This window comes from Leptodactylus fuscus, chromosome 6 (assembly GCF_031893055.1).
Source record: "Leptodactylus fuscus isolate aLepFus1 chromosome 6, aLepFus1.hap2, whole genome shotgun sequence".
Classification (NCBI taxonomy): domain Eukaryota; kingdom Metazoa; phylum Chordata; class Amphibia; order Anura; family Leptodactylidae; genus Leptodactylus; species Leptodactylus fuscus.
Window position 1 is genome coordinate 62485585 of NC_134270.1, and position 15060 is coordinate 62500644.

Genomic DNA, 15060 nt, shown 5'->3' on the forward strand with positions numbered 1-15060 from the left:
ATTTATGTTAATTCTACAACATCTATTAAAGGGAACCTGGCATCTTGAACATGGTGTCTGCTCTGAAAACAGGCTGATATAGAGCAGGAGAGGCTAAGCAGATTGACGTATAGTTTTGTGAGAAAAGATTAGGTAGGTATAAGGCTCATTCACATGAGTGATTTCCATCCATGTGCTGCCCAAGTTCTCAATGTTGTGTACATTGCCCCATTGAATTCTACACTTCTCTACATTGAAATGGCACCAAGATCGAAAAGTCTTGGAATTATCAATAGATATATGTTAATGATTTAAAAAAATTAAAAAAAGGAAACAATTTTCAAATATATCAGTTTATTCAGTATTGAGCATGAGCACTATGCACAGATATACACATACTATGCTATCAATCGGGTTGTTAATGGCAGTCTGAGGAATGGTATGCCACGCTAAAGGTACTTGGACACAAGTACAAATCACCAAGATTGGCTTTGGGCAGCCCCTTTACAAAAGACAACCAATTACATCCTAGATGTGCCTAATGGAGGGTAAGTCCAGATATTCTGCAGACCGTTGTAGCATGTTTAGGTCATGAAGGCGACATTCTCTTGTGAAGGCCTATTCATGGGGTTGCCAGCTTGGTTTCCAGACCAGTCTCTGCCTATCATTGCATCCAAATCAAAAGCTGAAGCTTATAGTCCTCCATACCAGCTTCCACTGTTATCTTGCTGTATGCCATGTCCAGTCCTGTGACTGGACATCTATCTTGAAGTCCAATGTTGCACAAGCGCTTTCAGTAGGTTTACCACCCCTAGGCTTGGGATATGACACCTAATCACTAGCAGTCCAGAATGAACTACTATGTAAGATTCTTTCATCAGTCTGATCCTTCCATGCAGAGGAACAAGTCCACACACTTCCTACTGTCATTCCAGTTGATCATTGTTCTCTCAACCATGAGGACAGGCAATGTAGAGTAGTGCGGACATCTAGACCTAGGCACGCATTGGTCTCCTGGAGCGATAAACTAAGGTCTATTAGGTCTATTAGTTTAAGGACTCTGCCCCTCTCAGGCATCACACAATCATCCCCCACCACTTCATCTGATTTTTGAGACTTTATGTGGCAAAAAAAAATTCCATTCATTCAGGCTTTTATGCCTCTTTCTCATGTCACAGATGAGAACAGATGTCACAGGAGAGAGCTGCTTGAAAATTTGCAGATCTTAGAAACACCTGATACATGCGAACTGTAATATCTCTGCCTGCTCAGGCCTGTGATTTGGTACTGATTTGTCTCTCGGCTTGCTTACTCCTCTTTTGTTTCGTGTTGTCTTGTCTGCGTTTAGTGTTTTCACTTATATAGAGAAGGGATTGTCAACCAATTGTCCCTGTCATTAGGACAGTTGTGGCAAGTAGGTAGGGACAGGGGCTGGGTCGAGTTAGGATTCACTGTCTCTGTTTTTCCCTTCCTCCCTGGTTTTAGCAGCAGCACTGGGGAATTGCTCAACTAGAAATTCCCTTGCAATAACCTTATTGTTTTTCCTTCTTCACGTTGAAATTTTATGTGACCATTCTTTTGCATTTGGGTCAAAGAGGGCGTCCTTATGTTTTTTTTACATGTACTTGAAAAACAGATGACATATGAACAAAAAACAATGTATGCATGAACAGCAAACTGACAAGAGGTGTGCCTTGTAAATTATTCATTTAAATTCCGCTTTTAGGATCCCATGGGGCAGTCTTATTCAGTGGCTGGCAGCATTTCTTCTATAAGTGTGCGTACAGAGTTAACTGTCACTCACAAACTAGGACCACCCATAGTCATATTAATGAATAAAATACAAGATTGGTCAGGGCTCTATGTGGCGTAAACGCCACAGGAAAAAAAACCCCTGTGTTTAACAGTTCCTGCAAATCCCATACACACTTCACTGAAATTTCCAAAACCGGTGCATTTTTGTAAATCGCAGCATGTCAATTATACCTACGGAAACGCCGGCAGTTTCTCTATAGGTATAATTGAAACAGAAAGTCCGCAAAGGAAAACTCTGTAGACTTTTCTATGAAAAGTGCTGCGGGATAAAACACAATGCGTTTTTGCAACGTGGAATTTTTTCCAATCTTCTCAGCTCATCCTGCCCTATGATATGCTGTCTGTAGATCAGATACCATGTTCAATGTGATTGATTCCCTACAGAAAATTCAGTGATAAATATGTCACATGAAATCTCCCTGACCCATGCACAGTGTCCTAGAGGAACCACCTGCCTGTTTTAAGAAAAAATAGAACTTTAAACTAAGGTACTAATAGGAGCCTAAAAAGGCAATGCTCAAGAGCAGAGACTGTTCTATATACAGACAATACCCTGCAGGGGTGTGGGCAAAAAGAATTAAAACAATTAATTTTAAAATGTAGTGAACCTAAGAAAGTCAAGAACAATCCATTTTATTTATCTATTAGATTTACCACAACCACTATCCCTGCACAGTTGATGATTTGCACTCGTAAGAAATGTCTGGCCATATCCATAAGGCTAAGGCCCCACACTGCCGAAAAGCTACTTTTTTGTGGGGCCTCAGCCTTAGATGGTCCTTTGGCCGACAGCTTCCTTTCCTGATCCTAATACACATGCACAATAGGCTCATCTGAGCATGCACATGTTGTTAATGGAGAAAGTTGCTGATAGACTTCTGGAAGCAGTTTATCTCTCCAAGAACAAAATGCAAAAAAACCGTTGGATGAAATTTGGGAGATCCCCATACACATTAAATGGTAGACCACTAGTCCCACCAAAATAGATCAGCTGATATACATCTAGCATGTATGGACAGCTTTACAGTGTCCCTGATAATGCTCCTCTGCAATAGCAATGATACAGTGATGTCATAACATGACACCATCCACAGTAGATTGCTGTTGGTATGGTGGAGACTGAGTCTCCCTTTAATGTCATGAATGATTATACTTATTATGAGGATGGCTTTAGCCTTAGCCTGCTGACTATTCGGTTACCAGACAATGAAATTTTGGTGACAGCCTAGTTCCACTGATCACAAGTCAACCAGAATTTAAAGGGGAATGCCACCTTAAGGACATATTATCAAAGTGCATTTTAGCTTTAAATTCAAACCATTTTTTTTGGAGGAAGGGGGATTACAAACCCCTTCTAGGCTGCTCAGAGATATATCACCAGAGCTGCGCTAGAGGTTCTTGCAATGCCATTGCATGCATTTGGACATTCCATGTTACAGTAATCCATTAACCGTTAAAGGGATCAGGGTTCTTTACACAATTCTGCAGGTTCCTTCTTCTAATAACTAGTGAAGGGTCCTGCTGCATGAACTCTGTTGCAGTTCTCTTCTATTATTACTCTATAAAGTAAATTAAGGTGGTGTTCCCCTTTAATGAGCATCCTATTCATGCATAAAGCCCCCCTCACCTTGCTCCTTCAGTCGTATTATCTCAGTGTCAGAGCCGAAGCTGTTCCATGCAGTGCAGTTATATATGGTTTGAAAATCGGCCCTCACAATGTTGCTGATGCTCAGGGTAGATATGACGCCTTCATCCGTGCTGACTGTTTCCACTGTGTACCGACCAGAGGTTCCCGATTCCAAGACATTCTCTTTCCATGACCAGGCCTAAGAGGGGGTAGACAAGTATATAAAATGGTTAAAAAGTGTATGGAACTACAGAAGAAAACCAAAAACCTCAGAGGACCTTCTACTTAAGTGTAAAGATTTTTCGTCTGCTTCATCCCCACCCTGTCTCTCCTACAGTCTGAGGTATAATGGAATATAGGAGAATATTGGAATCTGATACTGCACGGACTCCTTTAGCTCACTAGTCATCATGCAGAATAAAGATCTTACATTCCAGCAAGACTCTGATAATCCGGCACTCAGCCGGAGTTTCCAAAGGACCCCATAACATCATCCTCTGCATCTAACGTGCCAATCACAAAGCAATTTAATAAAGTCAAACTCCAAAGCTTAAGTGCTGGAACTGCACAATGATTTCTCATTACAGCCGTCAAGTTAAAGTGAAGGATTTCATCATTTCCTTTTTTCACCTTGATGAGTTTGCTGTGAGACTCACACGAAATCTTTCTGAAGAATTGATCTATTGATACAGTAACTACACTACAGAGAAAGTGTCTTGGTCTACTTCATGAAGATGGCGAGAGTGTAAAGAAACGTACAGGACGTCAAGTCCAGCTCCAGATGTGACTAGTGCATAAGCCATGAATGATGTAACTTTATACATATATATATTCAGATGTAAACTGACCTTAGAGAGGATTACAAGTAAATGTTCTGCTCCATATATCTATTATACATGTAAATTCAACAGGTTTTTCTTTTTATCTCACAAGTATTCTCCTCACTGTAAACTACTCCAAGGCCAAACACTGAAACAAGCAGCTCTTTCTGCCTCTGTCATAGCAGGAACTCCTAGCACGATCTGAAGCATCAAACACATATTGAGTTATATGCAACCTTACAGCGGTATGCAAACAGAACTTTTTGTGTATCTATGTATGTGCAGCTGAGATTCTCTCCGACTCCTTATGATCTCGCACACACTTGAAGAACATTTATCAACCATACCAACTACAGTGGATTCTTGAAGGGCTTGTCCAGTTATCGACAAATATTGAAAGACAAATGTTACTGTTTGTATAATGAAAAGTTATGCAATTTTCCATTGTACTTTCTGTATCAATTCCTTATGCCTATCATTCATTCTGCTTTCTTCCAGTGGATAAATATCAGTCCATGGTCACATGATGGATACACAGATGCCTGGCTTGTTAGCAGGAAGATATCTGGTTATTGTGCTGTGCCTGTTACTAGCTGTGCACCTGTGTGTTTATCACATGACAATGTTACGTCCATCGAAAATTATATAACTTTTCATTATACAAACAGTATGAGTTGCCTCTCAATAACTGGGCAACCCCCTTAACCTCTTCCTGCCGCAGGCATTTTTCGATTTTTATTTTTGACTCCCCCCTTTCAAACTCCATAACTTTTTTATTTCTCCGCTCTCAGAGCCATATGAGGTCTTAATGTTTGCAGGACAATTTTTTCTTCATGATGCTACCATTAATTATTCTGTACAATGTACTAGGAAGCTGGAAAAAAATTCAGAATGGGGTAGACTGCAAAATAAAATCATTGCAGACAGGCCTGGGAACCTTTACAAGGCTCCCAGCTGTCATGCCAATGTGACGTCGGCCCTGAAGCTTGCTCTCAGTGGCCGCGATCATCGGCAAAATGGCGGCGCCCACGCACCACCAGGAAAATGGCGCCTTGGTCAGCTTTGAAGGGTTAATGCCCGCAATTAGTGCCAGGTATCTGCTATATATGCAATATTGAGTTTTGCTATGTGAGTACCATCAGTCTGCACAGAGCCGAAGTCACTTACGTTATGGCAGATAAATCCTCTGGTAGGGCTGTGACTGTGTATATATGTAATGTAATTACCTGTTCTCTTGTGATTATATCTCTTTATCGGTTCATGAGTGTTTGTGTGTCTCCTGGCAAAGAACCCACATGCTTGGCAAGATCCTCAGGCTTGTTTGTGTGTAGGAGGACGAGGTAAAAATAGATTACACAAAGACTCGTCTTCCCCTCAGCTATCTGCAAGCCTGCGGGCGCTGAAATTGATAGAAAGAGGATCAAAGATGTCCTGGTTTTATTTTTGGAATGTACGTAAAACTCTGTGGAGCAGCTGCCGTATTGACTTAAGCACAGACTCTAGAATAACAGTTGCGAAAGGTAGGCGTGTGTTTCATGTAGGTCAAGGTGCAAAAGGGCGGTGTGGGCTCTGGAGGAGATGCTTGGTGGTGGATGTCGCTGCACAGACAGAACCTAGAAGTGTCAATCTAAAACTGCGCATAGCTCTTGGGAGTAAGAAAAAATGGAGATGATACGTGTCACTCCGGAGTAAAAAAAAAAAATGGAATGGAGTTGATCGTAGGTGTCGACAGAAGGTGGACTTGTAATTAGTCACTATATTGTAGACAAAAAGTGGCAGATTTATTTTATATAGTTGGTATACCATTATGTGTGGTGATTGTGAGGGACCTTGAATCTACGCCCATACACATTGTCAGCTGTGATATGTGCAGGATGGTCAGTTTGCAGACGTGTGTGTGTAGACTGAGGAAAATCAGTCCTTCCCCTCTCTATTCACTGTGTGAAGACAGAACAGAACCTTCCCTCCACTCACTGTGAATGTATCTATGTATAATATGTATATGTAATAATAATAATAATAATAAAATATGTAGTAGTAGTAGTAATAATAATAATAATAATAATATAATATATAATAATAATACATATAATAATATGTAATAATCGAATGTATCTATGGACGAACCTTGGCTAACAATAGGGAGTGTATTGTAAACTAACTGGAAGGGAGAGACTTAGTGGCAGGAACTTTAGAAAGGGTTTTCAGGCAGAAAGCAGTCAATAAGTTAATAAAACTGCATTACATTTTGGTCCAGAATCATTCTATGAAATGAGACTATGATGTCTGAAACATTAGTGACCATTAAAGCTATCTGCACAATGTATAGTGATATTTGTTATAGTGGTGACATTATAATAATGATAATACATTTTATTTATATAGCGCCAGCATATTCTGCAGCACTTTATATGGCGCAATCGTATTCTGCAGGGCTTAACAGATATTGTCAACATTGTCCCATAGAGGGCTCACAATCTATGATGTGAGTATTAATATAAGTGATTCTGAGAGCCAGTGTTGTAGTAGAATATTTTCTATGTGGATACCGGAGATATTTCTGTAGTTCTTAACCTTATTTTGTTATTTGATGTGAGAAGTCTTTTGTCATTTCAGAAGTGACTTGTTATTACAGGAATGCCACCTTAAAGGCGTTATCCACTTTCTAATATTGATGGCTTGTCTTTAGGCTAGGCAATCAATATTAGATCTGTAAGGTACCGACAACCAGAACCCCACAAGCTATCTACTCCAGGACAGTGACGCCATGGATTTTGTTTACATGCCAGGAGCTGCATTTCTCAGTCACCGTATAAAGTGTAGCTGCTGATCTGCAGGGATCTCAAGTCGAACCGTCGCATATCTAATATTGATGGCCCTTCATAGTATTGTATCCTAGAGGCACATGAGTAAATTAGACCATAGAACTCCTAGCTGGTCTTGTTGTCAGTCACTGTGATCTCAGCCGGTGCTACATTCCATGTGTAATTGTATAATGGCTGCTACTAAAAGGGCAAAAAGTTGCATTTCAGGACTAGTTGATCATCTATTGCGTTGCAGGAAAATCGATGAATGCCTGAGCTTGGATTTTGGGATAGAGCATTGGGGTAATGTCCCCTTAAGTGTTTGCTGGAGAGACAGTACTAAGCGCTGCTTTTAGCTGAGGGCATGAGTGATTCTGGAAATTCTCTCTGACTTTACGATATTGTTTGAATGGGGAGTAATTGAAATTGCAATAAAGCCACAAACTTGTCTCAAAATAAAACTGTGCTCTCTCATAGATATATGTCTCCATACTTACGATCCTGTCTGGGGGAGGGGTGCTGCGGATGAAACACTTGATCTGTCCCTTTTCTCCATGTAAGGCGTGCTGCGTCTGGGTGCTGGAGATGATTGGAGGGCCTGTAAGACGGAACACAACAATTCTCAATCTTCACAGGTAATTGTCACTTTGCTCATTCAGTCTAACGTACAACCCCAATTCCAAAAACATTGGAATGCTGTGTAAAATGTAACGAAAACAAGAATGCAATGATTTGGAAATGGTAAGCAAGGTGTCCGTCAGGTTTCTGCCGTTTTTATACTGAAACCGGTGGAAAGCCCTTGTGTGACTTTTCTCTATGCTGATTTTTGGTAGTTTCTACAGCAGAGACTCTATTGCAGATGTGAAACCAGCCATAGATGGTCAATGGTTCACCAATCTGTGGAAAAAAAATTCAACTTCAGGAAAATGTTTCACCATGTAAAATGGTGAGTACTTTGAATCTCCAACCATCTACAGTATATAATGTCATGAAAAGATTCATTAGTAGCATTGTTTACATCTTGGGACCAAAAAACCCTGACTCACACAGGTGCAGGACTTGTTACAATGTGTCATCTATTGAGTTGGACCATATCAGCTGGCCAAACTCTATGGCTACCCCACCCCACTTCTATTCCATAGTTGTGAGGTTAACTCCATTTACCACCAGTACGTCACTGGAGACCTATCTCTTTGACAGCTAGGGGTTTTTATGAGTTCACGGTTCTGATTCCTGATCTTCTAATTAATTGACTAGTTTTATTCCAGCTAAAGTCTGATCACACACACAATAACTGTGTATTTCACAGGCTCACCCCAGGGGAGAGACAGCACAAATAATAATAATAAATACAGGCAGCAGGTGGCTGTCTCTCACTGGAAACTGAGATACAAACTCACAAAATCCCAGAAATGTGCAGATTCAGTATAAATGCAGAGAACATCCCCCATGCATTACCCCAAATTGGCCTGCAGGGGGAGCTGTGGCTCCAGCTATTTTCAGTCTGTAGAGTGCTGGCTCTTGTGTACAGCTGTCTGTATCAGAGATTGCTTATTGTTCTGGGGTTGGCACCATGCCGCTCTCTGGGGCCCCTCTTTAGCATCTTTGTGTAGAGTGTAGATACAGGAGACTCTTATTATATTGATGTAATACATCTTAATTCATTTTATTCCTTATGTCACCTCTCGTCTGAAGAGTCTCAGCGGACTCAGAGTTTATCTCTCTCTCCTAACGGAATCCTCCAACCATTGATGGAGGTTACAGCGCATGACATCCTCTAGTATGGAATCAAATTACTGCGGAAATAACTTCTATGTTATCTCTGGACAGTATGTGGACAATGGTCAAGGAATGGCAAAGTAATTTCTTTGTTACCCCAAGTGTTTTTCCTTATCCTGTACCCCAAGTGTCATTATCTTGTACCCCAAAATGAATTGATATAATCATGTACCCCAAACATCAGTGCCATTATTCTGTACCCCAAAAATCTGACACAGTGTTAATATCCTGTATACACAATGGCAGAGTGACACTGCCCTGTACCCCAAGTGTCAGTATCATTCTGTACTCTGAGTGTGAGAGTCATTAACCTTGCCTTTAAATTATTTGTTTTTACCAGTAATTTTAACTAAATATTTTGTGTAATCAATAAATTTTTCATAGTTTTGATACAAAAAATGCTGTCATGACAATTATTTATTTATGAGACTATTTCTGATAGGTTTATATATCCCTTTTGTGCTACAGTCTTCCCCAAAGAATCCCTCCTTGACTATATGCTAATGACCTTTTTTTGGTCATTAAAGGGTTAGTTTTCTTCTCCTTTCTGACAGTGGAGGGCTGCATATCAAACATTTTCTCCAGCTCACCAGAGGGTAAGGCTCATAAATGAGCGACACACAAAGTCCCAGCTATTAGAGGAATTCAGAAAGGAAATCGAACAATTGCAGAGAGAGCTATGGGGCACCCTTAGCTTCTGGGCACAGTCACAGCTGAGACTACTGAATATTGGGACCCCTATAGTTATGCTATTGAGCATGTCATTATCCTGTACCATGAGTGTCAGCATGTCATTTTTCTGTTACTAAGTATCACAGGCCTGTCATCCCAAGTGTCAATCCCTCCATCCCAAGTGTCATTGTGCTCCTAAACTGTGCCAAGAATGTCAGTATGTCATTATCCTGTGATCCCAAGTGTCAGTGTGCTTGTGTCCTATACCCAGGTATCAGTGTGGACCAAAACAGAGAGTCCACAGCCTGTTGCTCGTTTAATGGTGCACGGATACTGTTCCCCGGAAGGGACTAACGATACTAATAGCAACAACAGGAAGTATCCAGCAATCCAAATAGTTAAAATTTAACTTTTAATTGAAAAATTGTATAAATGAATTAATATTCAAAACATCGAGCAAAGACATAAAAAGGCAAAAACATATCGATACAAAAACACTAACGCTACATACCGAACCGCTGACGCGTTTCGAGGCAGAGCCTCTTAGTCATAGCGCTATGACTAAGAGGCTCTGCCTCGAAACGCGTCAACGGTTCGGTATGTTGCGTTAGTGTTTTTGTATCGATATGTTTTTGCCTTTTTATGTCTTTGCTCAATGTTTTGAATATTAATTCATTTATACAATTTTTCAATTAAAAGTTAAATTTTAACTATTTGGATTGCTGGATACTTCCTGTTGTTGCTACAGGTATCAGTGTGCCATTGTTCTGTCGGGCTATTTGGGGGTTCTACAGTTTGTGTCATCTGCTCTTGTTAGTCTCTAGTTACATTGCTTCACATTTTTAAAGACTGGTGTTTTTATGGAGACATATTTGCAGTGGTTTGCACAGGCCTACTAATAAAACCGAAATATTTTGACCTACAGAACCATAAAGCAAGTTTAAATATTTGCCAGAAATATGCAGTCTTTTTTAATATGAATCCACCAGACCTAAACTATATCTTCTTGGAGATGCTACCTACTTTCTTATACAAACTTACCATGTACTATCTATAATACTGGTGTTTCTTATGTTGGGCCCCCTCAGGCCCCAGGGCCTGGTGCCGTTTGCTTCTTCTGCAGCCTGTATAGCCTGGCTAGCTGTATAGTAAATGTAGACCACTATGTTTAGGGTGTATGCCTTTGATAGCTACATGAAGTAATACTTTCAGCATAAACCTCCAGTGAATGCTGCTGACATATATATACCATATACTGTAGTTGCATATGTCATACAAAAGCCACTTTTATGAAACAAATTGTATACTTTGTGTTGCTCAGCAAAAAAAGAAAAAGAAAAGAAGAAAAAAGAAGTGGTATCATCTATATGCTAGAGGCCTTTCTTGACACCAGTGTGAATATAGCCTTACTCTGTCGCACACTTCTCTCTATGCTGGTTGTTGGTGCAGACGTCAGCTGTCCTCAAATGATGAATTATTAAGCGATAAGTGGCGGGTAACAATGCTTGTATGTTGCTCCGTATTGTGGTGGAGTTGTGTAGATGACGGGCAGAGGTCACACCTTCAATGCGGGATACATGATGGCCTTTGTGTTCTACTGTTCTCGCAGAGAAGGACTTTATGGATTTTCTTTGTTCCTGTGTCACCTTGTTGTAGACGTCTTCCTGTCACCCTGGCTCTCCCCCCTTCCATACTTCTGTTTAGTGGATGCCCGGTGAATTCATTTTATTACAGGCACAAATGATGTCTATGTGTTTATTAGCTGATGGGGAGCCGTAACTGCCTCTTCCCACAATGCACCTCTCTACCGGATTAACATAAAGTCACATTGTAATGGAGTTAACGTATATCATAATTAAACTTTGCATCTTCTCAAGATCCTTTAGAAAACCTTGACTTATCCTCATGTATGTGCAATGTTTTCTATTTTATTTCTATGTTATCTTGACTTCCTGAAGTGTGAACAGAAGCCGGGTGACCACCTGCTACTACTACGGTGAGTCATATGAATTGGCGTAGATGGGAATACTTGTGGTGGCGTAGATTTACAATTTGGCGCACTCTGTCTGGACCCTCTTGATAATTCAGCACCAGTCAATAACTTCACTAAAACAGTCGTGCAAAATGCCCGACTTAATAAATTCTCCCTACGTGTCTCAATCTTTACTCTGTGCAAGGCCACACCTCTAATGAGGCGAGGTGAGATCTGACGTGACATCTGGGACATTACTATAATGGCCAGAAGCCTGCTAGGAGTAACATCGGATCCCAGAGAGGTGAGTAACAGTGTTTATTATGTTTCTGCACCTCCCCTGAGTCTGAAAAGACCCCAGAGTGTAATAATAGTTCATGGGTGGGCCACTATGGGGCATAATAGTTGGGTAGGCAACTATGGGGCATAATAGAGGTGGCAAGGTCCACTGTGGCCCCTGCAACCTCTATTATGGCCCACAGTGGCCCCTGCAACCTCTATTATGCCCCACAGTGAGGCTGCAGGGGCCGCTGTGGGGCATAATAGAGGTTGCAGGGGGCCGCTTTGGGGCATAATAGAGGTTGCAGGGGCTGCTGTGGGGCAATATATATATAAATTGGGGGGGTCGGGTGCATGGAGAAGTGAGGAGTCAAAGATATCTGTGTTGCAAACTTTACAGAATTAAGTCACAGCTGGAAGAAGTGGTCATGGCGGTCCAAAGGGAAGAGACAGGAAATGTGGGAAGACGTCTCCTGTAAGTAACAAAATATTACTGTACTGTATTTACTGTAATGTTACCACCACTACCACCCCCCTCTCTTCTGCTTGAGGTGGGCAATCAAAAGATGACCCTCCCTCCCTGGCAGTAAAGAGGCTAGGTTCACCACTGACCCTGTGGGCTACTGTTTCTCCTTTGGGAGAGCCCCACAAAGGCATAAGGAGTCTTATAGGGCTATGCAATGCTCCGCTGGAAAAAAAAAAGGATACAAATTAGATCTCTGCAGAAAAAAAAAAGAAAAACAGTGCGACCAACTGTTGGAAGGAAACAATTCCATAAGTCAGTATCTGCAGATGAATGCTAGGTTTGGCTTACAAGTCTGTTCCAAGGCTTGTGTACATGGTCAGATATTGGCTTGCACTGACTTACAGTTACCTTTTAGAAGGTGGCGCTAGAGGCATGGTTTTTTGTTTTTGTAAAGCCAAAGAATTTACATACTTTTTTCCCAGAGAAGCATTGCACTGACTATAAGGCCGGGGCCGCACGGGGTGTAAACAGCACAGTTTGACAGTGGCGAAAATGCCGTGGAAAAAAAAAACGCAGGGCTTTATAGTCACAGCAAAATGGGATTATAACGAATTCTATCCCCCGTTTGCTGAAAAATACACACAGAAAACGCTGTGATTTCCAAAACCGTTGTGGTTTTGGAAATCGCAGCATGTCAATTATACCAGCGGTTTTCCTATAGGTATAATTGAAATAGAAAGTCCTCATACAGCCAGTAAAACGGGACAGTAATAAGGGACAGCCCATAATAGTAAGTGCTTTCATTTACTTGGCCCCATCCTGGAGTGCAGCATCATTGCACCGTCCTCATGTACAACAATGTAGGAGGTAGTAGACTTAACACATTATTCTAGAGGCATAGATTTCTTTTTTGGAAAGATAATTTGCATTTTGCATATTAATCCTCACTGCAGTTACGACCAGTTGTTCATGAACCAGGAAGATTAGGATGGCCAATGTTCTATATACCCCTCAAATAATGAAAGGCTGCACTGTATAAAATTTTAGGGGCAATAGTATATATATGTAGCGCCCCACAGAGTGGGTCACTACAAATGTCATCTTATGTGATCTACACTGTGTACTGTGAAGGTATAGTGAGATCCAGTCAACCTGTTAGCATACACAAAGTTCCACAGCCATTATCTCTTTAAGAAAAGGGGTGGAGCTACAGACTGGAAGAGGGTCTCTCTCTTTTCAGTTCCAGATCAGAGTGTGCAGGAGAGAGGAGAGGTATGTGGAGGTGCAGTGTGTGCTGCAGCCTCATGGTGTGATAGCACAGGAGGCTGTGGACCTGCAGAGGTGAGATGAGACCTCACAGGCACGGGGCTGCAGTTATAGGACCATCAATTCCTAACTAGTGTGAAAAACACTTAGAAAATTGAGAGACTCACTGGACCGAGGCCTAGTGAATGCAAGATTCCTGGAGGCTCAGTAACATACAGAGTTGGGGTGAGTGTATCCAGCATCCCAAAGAACTCGCGTTACCTGCTGTCCAGAAGGGGGATCTACCCAGTTGTACCTTTGAGCTCCTGGAACCGAGGACCAGAGGAAACCTATTAGAGAGTTTGAGCAGCAGTGGAAGGCTGAATCATACTGGTGGTAATAGGGAGGACTGGCATCTCACTATACTGGAGCAAGGTGACTCCTCCTGTAACATCTGTTATCTCCTGCTGACTACAGAAGTAAACTGTAAGTGTTTGGTTAACCCCTGTCTGGACTGTGTTCTTTCATCGATCCTCTGTTACTCCTCCTGGAAACATCCCTTCTTCACCTATATCATCTGGCCCTGGGACCTGCCCTGGTTGGGGAGGGTATAACATCTGGCACTGCATCACCACCTATTCCCAGAGGCCCTATCTACAGTGCCCGGCTTCACCTCAAGCCGAAACCCCAACTGGCGTCACGACAAACTTTTATTTTTCTTTATTTTTCTTTCATCCATTTTTGCTTAAAACTCCCCTTTTTCAAGGCGCTGCCGCCCCTGGTGTCGGGCCTGCTCGCACCGTGAATCTACATAGGCCGAGCCGGGGCGACTCATATACATACCCTTTCATTTTCCTTGTGAGTTTCATTCTGTCCTCTTGCATATTGTTGGGAGATCTGCTATGTGTCAGTACGGATTTGCACTGTAGTATGGCGCTAACTGGACTATATATCAGAACGCAGGGACCTAATTTAAAGTTGTAGCGCATTTACGCTCATCGCTGCGAGAGACTATTGTGTGCTGGAAAATATTGTGCATTACAAAGAAACATATTGTGTTCTGCTCTGCGACCCCATGGGAGGGGTTCAATTATTGAAATTTGTTAACTTCATGAAAAGTTTCCTGGAGTTAGGGGCTGCAGCGGTGGTAGCTTTCCGTATTATGGTCCATGGTGGGTCTGCTTCCACGCACAGTTTGCCTATGCATTTTTAACAGCACAGCTGTTCCAGGCGCCGGGCTGCCAGCCTTGCAACTCTACAGCGTTTAGCTGAGGAGCTCTAGTAACATATGGACAAGCACTGGATCTCAGAATTACAATGCCATGGATGACAGAACTGAGCTCATCCACTTGATTCGAGGTAAAGGGCGGGGGGCTGAAATAACTTGTATATCCCATAACTGTGCATGTGGCTGGAGATCTGAAGAACTTCATATGTATCTCATTATATATCCAGGTGTTCAAAATACAACAGAAACTTCTCAGAGATTAGAAAATTGTGTTTAAGCCTAAGGCCCCACGTAGCGAAACGCTGCTAAAAATGCTAAAGAAAAAACCACAGTGGAAACACATTGTGTTTTTTTCCGCAGCATTTTTCATTGT

General features: G+C 41.7%; 1 protein-coding gene across 2 annotated transcripts in view; it reads right to left on the reverse strand.

Annotated features, from left to right (window-relative positions):
- Positions 1-15060, reverse strand: part of KIRREL3 (kirre like nephrin family adhesion molecule 3) — a 628687-nt gene that overhangs the window by 47215 nt on the left and 566412 nt on the right. For both annotated transcript variants that reach the window (XM_075280134.1, XM_075280132.1), the window contains exons 11-12: positions 7544-7644; positions 3422-3620 (exon numbers count right to left, since the gene is read on the reverse strand). In XM_075280134.1, the coding sequence (XP_075136235.1) occupies positions 3422-3620; positions 7544-7644 (300 nt within the window). The remainder of the gene's footprint in view (positions 1-3421; positions 3621-7543; positions 7645-15060) is intronic.